Source organism: Carcharodon carcharias, chromosome 30, assembly GCF_017639515.1.
Source record: "Carcharodon carcharias isolate sCarCar2 chromosome 30, sCarCar2.pri, whole genome shotgun sequence".
In the NCBI taxonomy this organism is placed as follows: domain Eukaryota; kingdom Metazoa; phylum Chordata; class Chondrichthyes; order Lamniformes; family Lamnidae; genus Carcharodon; species Carcharodon carcharias.
The window spans coordinates 26245880-26262492 of NC_054496.1; the positions used below are offsets into that span (position 1 = coordinate 26245880).

General features: G+C 44.7%; 1 protein-coding gene across 1 annotated transcript in view; it reads left to right on the top strand.

The window, feature by feature from the left end:
- The window catches only part of LOC121271380 (very-long-chain enoyl-CoA reductase), a 61655-nt gene that overhangs the window by 13863 nt on the left and 31179 nt on the right, over nt 1-16613 (top strand). The window contains exons 2-3 of the mRNA XM_041177351.1: nt 11262-11312; nt 14321-14372. Of these exons, the coding sequence (XP_041033285.1) occupies nt 11262-11312; nt 14321-14372 (103 nt within the window). The remainder of the gene's footprint in view (nt 1-11261; nt 11313-14320; nt 14373-16613) is intronic.

Below are 16613 nucleotides of genomic sequence, written 5' to 3' on the forward strand. Positions count from 1 at the left end.
GACCCTACAGTGCTGTGCTTACTAAGGGCTGTTTCTAGCCAACAGGGCATTTAACATGAAATGGTTCTTTATGCTATTAATGCAGCTCAGGTCTAATGCATGGAAAGGTTTTTTAAAATTGGTAGAGGTAAGTGTAAGTTGAATTTACCAGTGTCTGCAAAGATATAAACCTGATATCCTGCATTCATCCACATCAAACATCACATTACTGCGCTACGCTAAATATACACTGGCACTGCTTCAGGTGTTCACTGTTTTGGGATATGTTCTGATAAACTCTCAGTACGATGGCTTTTGAGCTGAGGCTCATTTGAGGAACCCTGGCATTTGCAAGATGTCAGCTGAGGCTCTGTGGGTAGCTCTCTCGCCACTGAGCCAGAAGCTTGTGAGTTGAAGTCCCACTGCAGAGACTTGAGCACAAAACCCTAGGCTCACTCCAGTGCAGTACTATGGGAGCACCGCACTGTCAATGGTGCCGTCTTTCAGAAGAGCAGGGCCCCACCTGTCTTAAAAGTTTTCCCTGATGTCCTGGCCCATGTTTACCCCCTCAGTGAGCATCACTAAAACTTCTGGTTGTTTATCTATTTGCTGTGAGGGATCTTGCTCTGCTCATAGAAGCATAGAAAATAGGAGCAGGAGTAGATCATTCAGTCCTTCAAGCCTGCTCCGCCATTCAATATGATCATGGCAGTTCCTGTATCTCAACGTCATACTTCTGCTCTCCCCCCAATACCCCTTGACGCCTTTAGTGTCTAGAAATCTATCTATTTCCTCTTTAAATATACTCAGTAACTTGGCCTCCACAGCCTTCTGTGGTAGAGAATTCCACAAGTTCACCACCCTCTGAAGAGGTTTCTCCTCATCTCTGTCCTAAATGGCCTACCCTTGTGCTGAGACTGTGACTCCTTGTTGTACACCCCCCCACCAGCTCTACTAGCCTCTGGCTGCCACTCTGAAAAAGACCTATTTATTCCTACTCTGTTTCCTGTCTGCTAACCAGTTCTCAATCCACGTCAATATATTACCCCCAATCCCATGTGCTTTAATTTTGCATACTGACCTCTTGTGTGGGACTTTATCAAAAGTTTTCTGAAAATCCAAAAACACTACATCCACGGCTCTCTCTTATCTATTTTATTAGTTATGTCCTTTTTTTAAAAATAAAACTGCAGTAGATTTGTCAAACATGATTTCCCTATCTCAAATCCGCGTTGACTCTGTCTAATCCCATTGATACTTTCTAAGTGTCCTGTCACTTATGTTAGGCCAAACAGTCTGTAATTCCCTGTTTGCTCCCTCCCTCCTTTTTTGAGTAGTGGGGTTACATTTGCCACCCTCCAATCTGCCCGGACTGTTCCAGAATCTACAGAATTTTGGAAGATGACAACCAACGCATCCATTATTTCCGTGGCCACCTTTAATACCCTGGGATGTAGGGCCTGGGGATTTATCAGCTTTCACTCCCATTAATTTCTCCAGCACTTTTTTTTAGTAACACTAATTTCATTCAATTCCTCCTCCTCACTAGACCCTTGGTTCCCTAGTATTTCTGAGAAGTTATTTGTGTCTGTCCCCCTGAAGACAGGACTAAAGTAGTTGTTTAATTGCTCTGCCATTTCCTTGCTCTCTGTTAGAAGTACTCCCGTTTCGGACTGTAAGGGGCCTACATCTGCCTTTGCTAATCTTCTTCTTTTTACATAGAAGCTTTTACAATCTGCTTTTATGTTCCTTGCAAGTTTACTCCCATGCTTTATTTTTCCCCTTTAATCACTCTCTTGGTCCGCCTTTGCTGAATTCTAAACTGCTCCCAATCCTCAGGCTTGCTACATTTTCTAGCAACTTTATATGACTCCTCTTTGGATCTAATACAATCCTTAATTTATTTTTGTTAGCCATGGTTGGGCTGCTCTTCCTGCTGTGTTTTTGCGCCATCAAGGAATGTATAACTTGCAATGCATATATTTATTCTTTAAATATTAGCCAGTGCCTATCCACCAACATGCCTTTTAATGAAGTTCCCCAACTAGCCCATCATCTTTGTAGTTTCACAGAGTCATAGAGGTCTACAGCACAGAAAAAGGCCCTTTGGCCCATCAAGTCTGCGCTGATCAAACAAGTACCTAACTATTCTAATCCCATTTTCCAGCACTAGCCCCCATAGCCTTGTACGCCATGGCTTTGCAAGTGCACATCCAAACACTTCTTAAATGTTATGAGGGTTTCTGCCTCTACCACCCTTTCAGGCAGTGAGTTCCAGATTCCCACCACCCTCTGGGTGAAAAAACCCTTCCTCACATCCCCTCTAAACCTCCTGCCCCTTACCTTAAACCTATGCCCCCTGGTTATTGATCCCTCCACCAAGGGGAAAAGTTCCTTCCTTTCTACCCTATCCATGCCCCTCATAACTTTATACACCTCAATCATGTCCCCCCTCAATCTCCTCTGCTCCAAGGGAAATAACCCCAGTCCATCCAATCTCTCCTCATAACTAAAACTCTCCAGCCCAGGCGACATCCTGGTAAATCTCCTCTGCACTCTCTCTGGTAGATTTAGGACCATTGTATTGGTTCGGACTACTTCGCTTCCCATCCTAGTGAAGAATTATATCTTCTTATGGTCACTGTTCCCCACACAACAAGATTATTAATTAACCCCTTCTCATTGCTCAATACTAGATCTCGGATAACCTGTTATCGGGTTGGCTGTTGCATTTCTTATGTTACAATACTGACTGCATTCCCCTCTGACAGTGCCCCGCTGGGACTGTCAGCCTAGATTATATTTGCTCAAGCTCTGAAGTGGAGCTTAAATCTATGACCTGCTGACTTGGGCAAGAGCATCACTCACTCACTAGAAATTAAACCATATGGGATTGGCACCACAGAAGGAGAATCTCAGCCTTATCTGGAGAGGTGGGGATTAAAGAGCAATGCAAGAATTTTTGACAGCTTTAATTGGGGGTCAGCAATGGAGTTGTTGCACCAGAGGACAAAGGGACAGCCTTCTAAATGATGGTGTGAATACGGAAATTTTGAGGGGGGGAAAGATCTGAACATTGAGCTGAAGAGGGGCAGGTAAATTCTTGGTCGGGGTAGGAACTCTCAGATGAGTCTGAGGGTGGCCTGGGATGGAGTAGAAGGCACATGCTATTATATGTTCAGGGCTGGGTTAGAAAGAAGCCAATTTGGGTTGTGAATTGTTTCAGGGCGAAGGAGTAACTTCATGTAAGAAACTGAGGCAGGAGTCTGACAGCTCCTGTTTTGTAGGTGAGGAAAGCAAAGTGATCCTCATCTGGTGCTAGAGGAAGGAGGCAGCTGATGCTGAAGAGTCCAGAATTGCTTCTTTTCTCCTGCACCCCCATCCTGGAGTCATGGGATGGTTCTAGAATAATGGAAAGATGGCACAGAATAGTGGCAACAGATAGGACAAGGCAGCACTGCTTGAGCTCAGTGACCTCATCAGTGGTCTGCTCCAGGTTTCAGCCCTCCAGTTTGACATTGCAGTAGTGGAGCTGTGCCTGAAGGAGAGTAAGGCCTCTAGTGCAGATACCAGCTCCTTGTGAAGAGTTATGTTCCAGTGAAGCTGCCAAGCCACCATATCTGCAGTTGAGCTTGAGGCCAGTTATTAATGTGGCCCCCTGTTGCCAAAAGATTTGAGGCAGTATGAACTCCCCAGGCCTGGGTCCTGTTGTACTAGGAATTGCGTGTGTGATCTCTTCCATCATTAAAGTGTGCTCTACACCACATCTCACCCCACCCAAGAGTTTATTTGTCCCTCAGCCCCTGATAATTTCCCCCCTTCTAGGGGGGATAGATTTGTGGCTGAAATTACTTGCCTTGCGTGTGGGCTTTTATGGGACTATGACATAGTGAACATTCAATCATTGCATCAGTGCAGAGTAATCAGTTTTAACCCAGGATGTGGAGATCTGTAAATATAACATGCACTGTGCATTTCTTGGGGAACTTGCTTTTTCACAGCATCTTAAGTTGTTTTATACCCAATAAATTCCATTGAATTCAATCACAACAACTTGTATAACGCCAAGCAAAAACTTTCTAAGACACTTCAAGGAAGTATTATCATTCACATTTGACACTGAGCAGCACAGATATTAGGGCAACTGATTAAAAGCTTGGTCAGGGGTAAGTTTTAAATAATAAAGGAGGAGAAGCAGAGGTTTAGGGAGGGAATTCCAGAGATTAGGGCCCAGACAGGTGAAGGTACAGCCACCAGCGGTGGAGCTAATGGAATCGAGAATATACACCAGAATGATGCAGCGCAGGAGGAGGGTATTTGGCCCATTGTGCCTGTGGCAGCTTTTTGGAAGAGCTATCCAATTCGTCCTGCTCTCTCCCCATAATTGGAGGAGTGCAAAAATCCTAGGGCTGAAGGAGGTTAGAGGTCGGGAGAGGTGAGGCCTTGGAGGTAGTTAAAAGTGAGAATTTTAAAATGGCATTGTTGCCAGACAGGGAGCCAGTGAAGGCCAAAAAGCACTGGGGTGATGGGTGGTGTGAGTTAGAGCACAAGCAGCAGAGTTTTAGATATGTTCAAATTTACAGTGCTTGTGTTAGTTATGTCTGTGATTCCAAGCCATCTTTGCAAGAACAAGGCTTCACAAACAACAGTTAAATGGATGATGATGTGCTGTATGCACATTGCCCTGCCCAGACTTGGTGCTTTATACATATTGTCCTGTAAATATGCTTCTGAATGCATGTCCATGCCATCACAAAGATCACCTATTTCCATCTCTGTAACAGTGCTGAACTCTGCCTGCCTCAGCTCATCTATTGGCACCCTCATTCATGCCTTTATTACCTCTAGACTTGATGATTCCAACACACTCCTGATTGGCCTCCTGTGTTCTGCCCTCCATAAACCGGAGCTTATTCAAAACCCTACCCATATCCTAACTTGCTCCAAGTCCTGATCACCCCTGTGGCTCACTGATGCACATTGGCTCTCAGCTGAGCAGCACCTTAATTTTAAAAGTATCATCCTTGTTTTCAAATGTATCCATAGCCTCTGTACCCCCTCGATCTGAATCTCCACCAGTCACACCGGGAATCCCTGTGCTCCTCCAATTCTAGCCTTTTGAGTACCCTTGATTTCAGTCAGTCCAACCGTGCCTTCAGTTGCCTGGGCTCTAAGCTCTGGATGTCCTCCCTTTCCCTCTCTTTTAAGACACTCCTTAAAACCTACATCTGTGACTAAGCTTTTGGACAACAGCCCTAATATCACCTTATGTAGCTCCTTGTTAAATTTTCTTTGAAAATGCTGCTGTGAAAAGCCTTAGGAGGTTTTAATGTGTTAACAATGGCTTATAAATACAAGTTGTTGTTTTCAGCAGTCTTGGTTGATGAAGGGCCCCATGACAACTGTGACATTTCCTATTTGCACTTTTTCAGCTCTCCTAGCCCCCATGTTTTGGGAGTTTTTCTCCGAGCTTCTAAAGGGCAGGTGTAGTTGACTGTAAGCAGCCCCGTTGATAACAAAACCCCAGCATTTTCCTTTTCCACTGATTTCAGTGGAGAGAATAATTGAACAAGGAGCCCATCTGTTCCATGGGAGGTTTCTTTCCTCTGAGCTTGTCTTGGACAGCTGTGCTAGTGTGGCAGGTATACCACCTCTTCAAATGGTTCATATGCTATCATCCAAATTTTAAAATTACCCCAAAGAGATCACAATGATCCACTTTACTTGGATTGTCGCGATGCGATTAAAGATATATTGCATTTATATCAATGGGCATCGGAAACTCCGTCAAACACAAAATACCCAAAACCTGGAGCTCTTTACAGTAACTGTTGATTCAATCTCTGATGAAACATTGTGTAGGTGAATGACTCTTTGGTTGGGGCACAATGCACTCTGAAGCAGGGAGCTCAATAACTCAGTTATACCCTTGTCTTTGAATATCTAATGTGCTTGTTGGGGCTTCAGAGAGGTTCTCCCGTGTGAACAGCTGACAGATGCCTCCTTTCCAAAAAATGCATCCCAATGTGTCGAATTAAAAGTTAGAAATGTTTCCTCCCTCCCCTCAATCTGCCGACTTTTATATTGGCAAGCCAGGATATTGAGCTATATTTCGATGCATTAGATTTTTTTTACGGTAACATTTACATGGGGAAATGGCTTGGGCTGGTTGCCGCTCTCCCATGGCAAAGAAAATCTAGGGGGTAATATATTTTTTGCTGCTAACTAAAACTCTCCCAAGATGGAATTAGTGCAAAGCCATCCTTTTAATTTACACTACCCTGTCTACCTAAAGGCATTTGAGACATGACTGAACTCTGCTTCTGATGCTGCATGTGAATTTGCTCAATGATATAAGACCAAACTTCTAGTTCATCTTCTACAATCCAGATACTTGCAGGATACAAAGACAGTGGAGTTGTTGGCTGACCACAGCAATCATTACTGCGCAAAGACATTGGACACCATTCAGGACAAAGAGCCCACTTGATTGGCACCACCTTCAGCATTCAGTCCCTCCACCACCAATGCACAATGGCAGCAGCATGTACTGTCTACAAGATGCACTGCAGCAACTCACCAAGACTTCTTCAACAGCATCTTCCAAACCTGCAACCTCTACCACCTAGAAGGACAAGGACAGTAGACGCATAGGAACACCACCGCCTGCAAGGTCCCCTCCGAGCAACACACCATCCTGACTTGGAAATATGTTTCTATTCCTTCACTATCACTTGGTCAAAATCCTGGAACTCCCCTTCCTAACAGCACATGGACTGCAATGGTTCAAGAAGGAAGCTCACCACCACCTTTTTCAAGGCCAATTAGGGATGGGCAATAAAAATACTGGCTTAGCCAGCGATACCCAAATCCCATGAACGCACAAATTGTGGGGGGGGGGGGGGAATCAAAATTACTCTACCACAGACCGAGGTATGACACACAGAAATGTCAAGGCGTTGAGCTTTGCCAACCATAGGTCCAAAGTCACCTGTTCCTGTTGATTGTGTCAGTTTCCAATTTGACCAATTGTTGCTTCAGACTGTCCACATTTTGTGGAATACTGTTAGTTGCTTGACTGCTCCTATTCATAAAGCAGGAATGTGACTTTGCCATTGTCACAGCACTTCTGTAATTCACTTTGAGAAGCACTCGGCAATTGGCAGTGTGAGAACATATGTATACAGCTGCCTCCTGTCTTCCCCCAACCGAGACTGCCCGGGGTTAAGCGGCTGGAAATGCTTTAGACCATCTATATTTTGCTAAAATACCAAGTGTTCTGTTTAAGTGCTTCATTTGTTCGGGAGCTTTGTTCTGAGAACTTCTGGCTGCCTTGATGTGGGAAGGCAAACGGAGGGATGGGATTGTGAAAATAGCCCAGTGGCAGCCGCTTAAACCTAGGCAGTTTCTGTCGGAGGAAGTTACTACAGAATGCCAGTCACATCTTATGAAAGCCGAGATTGTTCTTCCTCATTTTTCACCCCCATGCTGCCTCTCCCACAAGCTGCCATATAAATCACCAGTTGCTTTACATGTAGCCAAATGTCGGAGTTTACTGTGTTCTGTGACTCACTGCAGAAAACTGGGTGACATTCTGTCTCAAAAGGTCTTCGTTCTCCGAAACTCTCTGGTTATTCTTAACCTGCCCCATCCCCTGTTCTAATCCAAATTATTCAAAGGCACTGGGACTGTACTTTTGCAAACATAGAGAACCGTGCTGTCAAAGCTTTACTTGTGGGACCCATCTGTACTGTGTTGTACCTCTTTGCCTCCTGCAACATTTTAAAAACGATAGCGTTATCTGTTCTAGTTGATAAATTAAATTAAAGTGCTGATAACTTACTGTTTGTACGATATGGAGCCAGGGTTTCAGGTAAAGTCCATTTCTGCAACACGCTCTGGTCTCTCTGAAGGACTGGTGTGTGGCTGTCGTTGTTCCCTTGGTGCACTGCCCACTGTATTTGTCTTGACTGTGGCTTCTATTAATATGACTGACACAAGCTGAGCTCAGTGCTCAGTTTTAACAGCTGCGCATGAAGGTGCTACTATTTGAGCCTTAATGCAATACCCAGCTTACTTTCACAGGGTCTTGACTGCAAAGCTCTTCAGAGCTCTGTCTGCTGCAGAATTTGCTCACCAGCCATATTGGGGCACAAATTACATATCTGTCTGTGTGTCCAGTGAGGAGCCTTTTCATCTTCTGTGAACCCTGAGCTATGTAGAAAGTTTAAAAAGCCTTCTCCCTAGAAATTCTAGAAGTTCTGAGTTGCTGTTACAAACAACTCTGATTGTGATTCAGGGCTTCAGGATATGAGGCAACAGTGTCAAGAATAGCCCTCTCCAATCCTCCAGGAACACATAATTCACACTGGACAAGCCAGAGAAAGAGATCACCACAGAAGTTAAACATTGGATGGCCTGGGATGCATACAGGCTGCAGTGTGGTGCCTCCAGTCTCTCCCTCCTCTTCACCACCCCACCCCCTGCTCATGAACTGGAGGCCAAGGAATACAGTCAAGAAGAGTTTGAAACTTGCTGCAAGTAGCCTGTCTACTACAAAGTACTTTGACAATTCAGATTATCACTCATCTGAATTTGTCATTCTGGACTCTTTTTGACAACTCATTTAGAATATGGATAAAGAAAATTAAATTTATTTTCCTTGTCTTCTGTAACTCTGCGTCAAAGGATTTTCATTCCTTGCTCCCCAGTTAAAATATTAATGCTCCATATGAATGGCCTTGCCCCTCCTTATCTCTGTAACCTCTTCCAGTCCTACAACACTCTCTGTGCTCATCCAACTCCGGCCTCTTGTGCGTTCCCAGTTTTAATCACTGCGCCATTGGCAGCTGTGCCTAAGCTCCAGAATTCCCTTCTGCCTCTCTACCTCTCTCTCCTTGAAGACACTGCATTAAAACCTAATTTTGTCCAAGCTTTTGGATGTGGCTCAGTAAACGCTCTTGTGAAGCATCTTAGGATGTTTTACCACATTGTTGTTATACTGTGCTCCAATATACAGGATTGATATATATGCAAAGTTTGTGGTCACAAAAGATCCCAGTGTTGTGGTGGTGCAGTGAGGAGGCTGAAGGGGTATATTTATGGAATATAGTTATTTTATAGATGGGGAGAAAGGAGAGGGGAAGGTGTGTTTTAAAGGAAGGACACTTCACCTTTTATTTATTAAAATGGGGATGTTGATTCTGATTTTTTTTTAAAAAAGCATTATATATCTGTTACATTGTGCTGGCTGAGCCCTAATTAGATTTCATTACCTTTTCACCATTTTGTCCCTGAGTGGGCCAGTGTTATGATACAGCAGTTGGTAAAGCTGAGTTATTTTAAAACAGTCCCAGAGGAAAACTTTAAACAACTGTCATAACCTATATTTTTAAGTGGTATATTTGAGATGCATCTCTAAATTCAGGAATTGGACCACCAGTTTTCAAGAGGTTTTATATCAAAATATTTGAGACCTTTATTAATTTAAATATATACATATGACCACAAATTACTATTATCATAACTTCTAACAAATTCCCAAACTAATCTCCATTAAGGCAACAACAACCCATAGACTTTAAGCAGATACCGGGCAAAGCATTTTCACTGTACAAATTCAAAATAAGGTTCCTTTCACTTTGGTTCCTTTGCAGACACAGTGCTAGGCTTACAGGATTTGATCTTACATTGTCTCTGCTCTGCACACAAACAACTGCCCTTTGTTATACCCAGCACATCTCATTGAATGTAAATTCTCATTGTGTCACCAGCCCCTTTGAACTCCACCTCTTCTAGCAATAAAACCCCTTTCATAGTACCAATTTTATTAGTAATATAAACATTGCTTGGTCTTTGCTAGCTAGGTGCCAGATTTCACTCCCCTCCTTGAATGCTCTATTCAACAAAATGCAAATGCACTCTACCTCTCTTACATCTCAAAACTAGTGTACATCAAAGCACCCAGACTAGCAGGCTTCAATCCAATTAAGACACACCCATAGACTAACCTTTTTAAAAAAATAATTTCCAATAATATTATATACATTACCTTCATGATGGCCAGGTTCTGTATACCTTGATCATTCTTCAGTAGTTATTAGGGTGTGGAATTCTCCATTCGTGACCCTTGACTAATGTGAGCTGACTGTTCAGCAGCAGGAGATATCACGGATGATCCTGTTAACACAAGGAGTAATTGGGTAGATAAAGGCAGGCAATTCTTCAAGCCTGCCCCCCCACACCATGATGACTGGGCCACCTTTTACAGGGCTGCAGGGAGAGGTGTTTGTGTAATCACCTGGGAGAGGCAGATAAACCCAGGACTGATAAAGGGGAAAAAAAACGTAATGGAAAATTCCTCTCCACTTCTCCCAGCTCTCCTGCCGAAGGCAATGAAAACCAGTCCAGGAGATTACCTGGACTAAATATTATCTACACACTTCCCTTTTTCATTTCACCTTATTAGAAGGTATGGTGAGGCGCTATGGAAGGGGGAGGGGGCGGTGTGATGGTGGTGGAAAGCTCGTGTACAGAATAAACATCACAGACCAGTGGGGCCGAGTGGCCTGCTTGTGAAATTTGTGATGTGGCTTGGTGGGGACCTGTGATTTTGGGCGTTCTGCTGACCCACGTCAGTTCTGAGTGAAAACCCCCCTGGGTTTTAGATGAGTCGGCACTTATCAAGCATCGCGGCACCTAGCGAGGACTGCATTCTCCTTTCACAGGCTCTTCCCCTGCTTTGGGTGCTGATGGCTGACTCGTGGTCTAAGAGACCATGTGGGGGGGGTGGGGGTCTTTTAGGTGGTCCTGACTGCTGCACCACTAGTTTATTTCCCAAATAAAATCAGATGAGTAAATTTCTCCAATTCACTCAACCCTTAGTGTCCCAGATGTTCCCATGCTGTTTAATTGGATTATATTTAGTCGGAGTTGTCAGGAGCTAACATTCCGGGGCTATCGGGTTACCTCCCCCCGAGGCGGTCTCCTTTTTAGAGCTGCCCTGTCTTGAAGCTGCAGATAACTGGGTTTTATCGCTGCTCCCTGTACCTCGGGCAGCAGAATTGTTTAATTTTTATTCTTTTCTACTTGATTTTAAATTGAAAGCTTCCTTGGAGGGGGGAAAAGAAAGGTTAAATTTCAGAGGAGAACAGATTGGAAGGACTATGAATACGAGCATGATGCTGCCAGAACCAAACTTGCTGTTGGCTAACGGGCTGATTATGCCTAGCCGCCCCTTAAAATCGCAAAAGAAAGCTAAAAAAACGTGTGTTTTCTTTGAGGTGGAGATCTTGGATGCGAGGACTAAGCAGAAGCTCACCTTTCTGGACAAGGTAAGCTCAACTGTATGTGCATTTAGGCAATCAAATACACATCGTCAAACGGTTAACTGCAGGGAATATACGTTTGTTCGACGTGTGTCACCAGGCTTGTTGAAAACACTGTCGGCGCAATGGGAAGATTTGTACTTGAGCCCGCTCCCTGGGAATTAGCTCTCTATTCATCACCACCTCCGATTGCACCAGTGACCATCATTGGGATTTGGCCTTATACTGACTCCTGGTACAGCCTAAGTTTCAAAGAACAGTTGAGGGATATCAATTGAGTGATAAAAGAAAAACTTTCCAGTGGCAGAGTAAGTCAGTAACCCAGAGGGCATAGATTTAAGGAGATTGGCAAAATAACCAGTGGCGACATGAGGAAGCCTTTTTATACAGTGAGTTAAGTTCTGGAATGCAGGCAATGAATGCAGATTCAATAGTAACTTTCAAAAGGGGATTGGATAAATACTTGAAAAGAAAAGCATTGCAGGGCTGTGGGGAAAAAGCAGGGTGGGTGGGACTAATTGGATCACCCTACCAAAGAGCATGATAGACAGAATGGCTTCTTTCTGTGCTCTCTCATTCATTCTGTGAGAATCTAGATTTGCACTGCTCTCTTTTCTTACATGACTTGCCCAGCACATTCCACCCCCACAGCTTCATCACTCATCACCTAAAGTTTCAATGACTACATTGTGGCTGCTTAAAGTTCTTGTTATGAGAGGGAATGGGGGTAAGTGTAGTTTAGTAGTTGTAGAACTACACAATTGGCACACAAGTGGCCCAGTCTGTCAGCCAGGAGTTTCGGTGAAGGTGTGGTAATTGATCAAGTGACCTTGCCTTGTGGCCAATTCAATTTATTTGTAGTGTTTCAAATGTCTTGCCACGTGCGAGGATAGCGGAGGTCTACAGTGGGGAGGAATGTCCTGCCAGGAATGGCTATCCAGACATCAGCTGTCTGCGGTGGCCCCTGGGGACTGTTCCCACACGTACCTTGTCAGCCGAGTCTCTGTCATTGCTTCTAATGATGGTAGAGAGGCACTTGTAGTGAGTGATCTTGGCCTCCTGTGCCCATTGTAGAGGGCATCAGATCCTTCCTGTTCTTGTTATTGCTTCTCAATGGTGGGCAATGTAGGAACGATTGGAGCAAGTGTGTATCGTGATGATGGAGATGTTGCCATACCAGGCCTAGTTCACAAAGGTGTGCAGGAGTGAACTATAAGGACTCGGAGGATCCCAGGTCTGATCAATAGTTTGTTCTAGCTTTAGCTAGGTTGGCAACTGTTCAGTAGTGCTAGTCCAAAGAAAGTCACATTTAGGCTGACCCCACCCCTGCAAACTTTCACTAAGCACCGGTCGATAGTAGCAGCATCCCCAAAGCAGCAAGGGCTCTGTGGGTGGCTGTGGGGTCAGAACGTGCCTTAGGACTGCTTGACCGTCTGCTTTCTAATTTTACTGGAACACCCAGTGGTTGGGGAAAATTCAGTTGTCTCTGGTGCAGAGCTGAATGTTCTCTCCTCAAGCTAGGAAGGGCATAGCCCCTCTCTTGTGGAACAGCTTTAAAATGATTAAAGTAGAATATTCCTTAACTTGGGGGTGGATGCAAGATATGGTCCTCACATACCCATTGTAGGGTTGGTGACACCTCTTTATGTTGGTTGCCATTTCTGTTGTTAACTGTGCAATCTATCTTCATCTGCTCTCTGACACAGCAGGGAGGCCCCTCTTTTTGTGCAGTAGCCACTTGGGGCCAGCAGATAGAGACATTTCTGGAGAAGTCTGCCAACTTCTGCTAAACATTGTCCCACCACAGCACATGCCTGCTCTCGTAACATTTGGACTGATGCTGCCCTCAGTCCCAACTCTTGTGCATTTCCCCAACTTGCAAGTAGATATTGGATGAAGGAGAGTGTGGTCTTCCCCTTGGAAAAACTTGGATTTCTATAGCACCTTCACAACCTCTAGGTGTCCCAAAGTGTATCAAGGGAAATGGAGTAATTTTTGAAGTTTGGTCACTTGTAGAAAGCATGCCAGCCAACTTGTCCACATCAAACTCCCGCAAACAACAATAACCAAATTATTTGTTTTGAGTGATGCTTGATGGGTAAGTATTGGCCAGGACACCGTTAGCTGTAAATATTCTAAGCCCAGCCAACCTCGATTTGTGATTTTTTTTTTTTAAAAAGGGCATCTCACCATTCAGAGTACCTGCCCTCTTGCATACCTCTCTTTCCTCCCCCCCACCACCCCCAAGTTGCTGGTCTGATTTCATGGGTTCAGCATTCGTTGGTGCTGGCTGCAGTGTGCTTGCTCAGTGCTCGGGAGCAGATACTGGCACAAGAAGAGTTTGTTTTTCGCCTCTCTTGTTACAACTATGTTCCTGCACCAGTGCCAATCTCTGAAGTGAACTCCCTTGGTATGTGATTCACACTGAACTGAAGACTGATGGAGTGAGGCTTGAGGAATTGATTGGTCTTAGTCTTGTTGGCACTGGGATGCTGATTTTTAACACTGCTGCTCGCTTTTTGGTCCTGGTTTCAACCCCACCCCTGCCCCCACAGTTAAAACTTGGCTGGGACTCCTGCCCCGTATCACCCATAGGACAGGCATGGGCTGATCTACCTGCCCCGCTAACTTTTTATTTCATGTTGGCCAATGTCACATTGGAAAGCAGGATCCTAGGTTTGAGCCCCAGCCTGTGAGCGGGTAGGGCAGGGTTGATGCAGCAGTTGGACTCCTGACTCCTGAGGCTGGAGAGGCTGAAAAGCTGTCTAAGCTTCACATGGCTCTCCTGTGACGCCTGTTGGAAAGTACAGACTTTAAGGAATATGCTCAGGTGTGATGCACCCCTTGGTTAAATAGCTGGTGCTCAAAAATCTGATCTGCAACATCACGCCTAATATAATTTAACTAGTATGTCACAGACTCTGAAAACAGACCCTGTCTGTTAGTATGGGAGCTGAATTTGGTTAGGGATTCTTTTTTGCCCTAACTCTAGGCTGTGTTTCTTTTTAAAACAGGTGGAGCCAAATGCTACTATTGGAGAGATCAAGGTTATGTTCCACAAGAGCCGTAAGTATGCAGCTGGGGACTCCTACACACATAATCAAGTCCGACAAAGCTCGTTTTTGCTTTTGTTGAGTTTCCCTCAGTGCTGCGATTGATATTTTTTTTAATTTCAACCTTGCAGGAAGCCTGTGAACTGTCTGTTACCGTGGTACCCTGTTTAGCCATCTGATTAAACTAACTCTCCTGTGGCTGCAGCTCTGTCTTGGGATTCAGGTTAGAGCCCTCACTTCCAGTCTCCAGAGACTAGGTTCCAGTCACACAGCAGGATTGATGGCTGCCTTAAATATTAAAAGAAAAGTACTGGTCAGTAACACCAGACACTGGGTTTTGGCATGGTACAGTTTCTTCCCTTTTTGCAGAGGTACAGTCACATGAGTGCTGAGCATCCCTAGTACAACACTGAGTGACCATTTGTGGGTGACCCTAAATGGTGTGTGCAGTCCAGCTATTCCTCTGTAGTGGGTGTCGCCAAGCCCACTTTCCCTGGCACAATCCGTCAAATCAATCACATTAAGTTGTTGCATTTGTGTGGTGAGCACACTTCTAGCTATTATTGGGTGACAGTTGAGAGCAAGAATCTCAGCAGCATCCCTGAGCCCAAGCTTAGGGGTGAAAGGTCAAAGGGCAGCACTGGCACTGGAGTTAGCTGGTTCAGCACAGAGCAAGGGTCAAACTCTAGGTTACCACAGCTCAATGCCAGGCACTCTTGGAAAAAAGACCAGAACTGAATAAAGCCATCTGCATTATATGTATTGTGGCAAGGCTTGTTTTACAACCACCACAAACCCCACACACACACACACACACACACACACACACACACATCTTCCCCCGCCCCCTGCCCCAACCGTGCCAATCAATGGTTATATTGGCAAAATATTACATAAAGGAAATCTGATTCTTTCACAAAGACTGTCTTTCCTATAAGCACTTCCAGGAACCACTGCTGCCTTGAAACACTGCGGTTCATGTGTAGGTACACCCACAATGCTGCTGGGGAGGGGTCTACAGGATTTTAACCCGGTGATGGTGAAGGAATGGTGATATTGTTCCAAGTCATGTCCTCACACGTAAGACTAGCACAAATAAAGATGGTTGTTGGAGGTCAATCATCTCAGTTCCTTATGATAGTGTCCTAGGCCCAACCATCTTCACCTGCTTCATCAGTGATCTTCCTTCCATCATAAGCTCAGAAGTGGGGAATGTTCGCTGATGATTTGTTCAGCATCATTTGCAACTGCTCAGATACTAAAGCAGCCCATGCCCAAATGCAACAAGACCTGGTCAATCTCCAGGCTTGGGCTGATGAGTAGCAAGCAACATTCACATCACAAGTGTCAGGCAATGACCATCTCCAACAAGAGAGAAACTAACCATCGCCCCTGGCATTACCACTGCTGAGTTGCTCACTATCAATATCTTGGAATTACCATTGACTAGAAACTGAACTGGACAAGCCATATGAATCAGAAAATGCTGGAAAAACTCAGCAGTTCTAACAGCATCTGTGGAGAGAAAAACAGAGTTAACGTTTCGAGTCCGTATGACTCTTCAGAGCTAAAAGCGTCATATGGACTTGAAATGTTAACGCTGTTTTTCTCTCCACAGATGCTATTAGACCTGCTGAGTTTTTCCAACATTTTCTGTTTTTGTTTCAGATTTCCAGCATCCGCAGTATTTTGCTTTTAGCCATATAAATATTGTGGCTACAAGACCAAGTCAGAGGCTAGGTATCCTGCGGCGAGTAACTCACCTCCTGACTCCCCAAAGCCTGCCCACCATCTACAAGGCACAAGTCAGGGGTGTGATGGAATACTGTCCACTTGTCTGGTTGCTTGCAGCTCCAATAACACTCAAGTTTGACACTATCCAGGACAAAGCCTGCTTGATTGGCATCCCATCCACAAACATTCACCCCCACCACCACTGATGCACAGTGACAACAGTGTGTTGTCACTGTTATGATGGAAGGAAGATCACTGATAAGTGTGCAAGATCACTGATAAGTGTGCAAGATGCACTGTAGGAACTCACCAAGCCTCCTTAGACAGCGCCTTCCAAACATGTGACCTCTACCATCTAGAAAGACAAGGGCAGTAGATACAATGGGAACACCACCACCTGCAAATTCCCCTCCAAGCCACGCACCATCCTGACTTGGAAATGTATCACCGTTCCTTCACTGTGGCTGGGTCAAAATCCTGGAATTCCCTCCCTAACAACACCTACACCACATGGACTGCA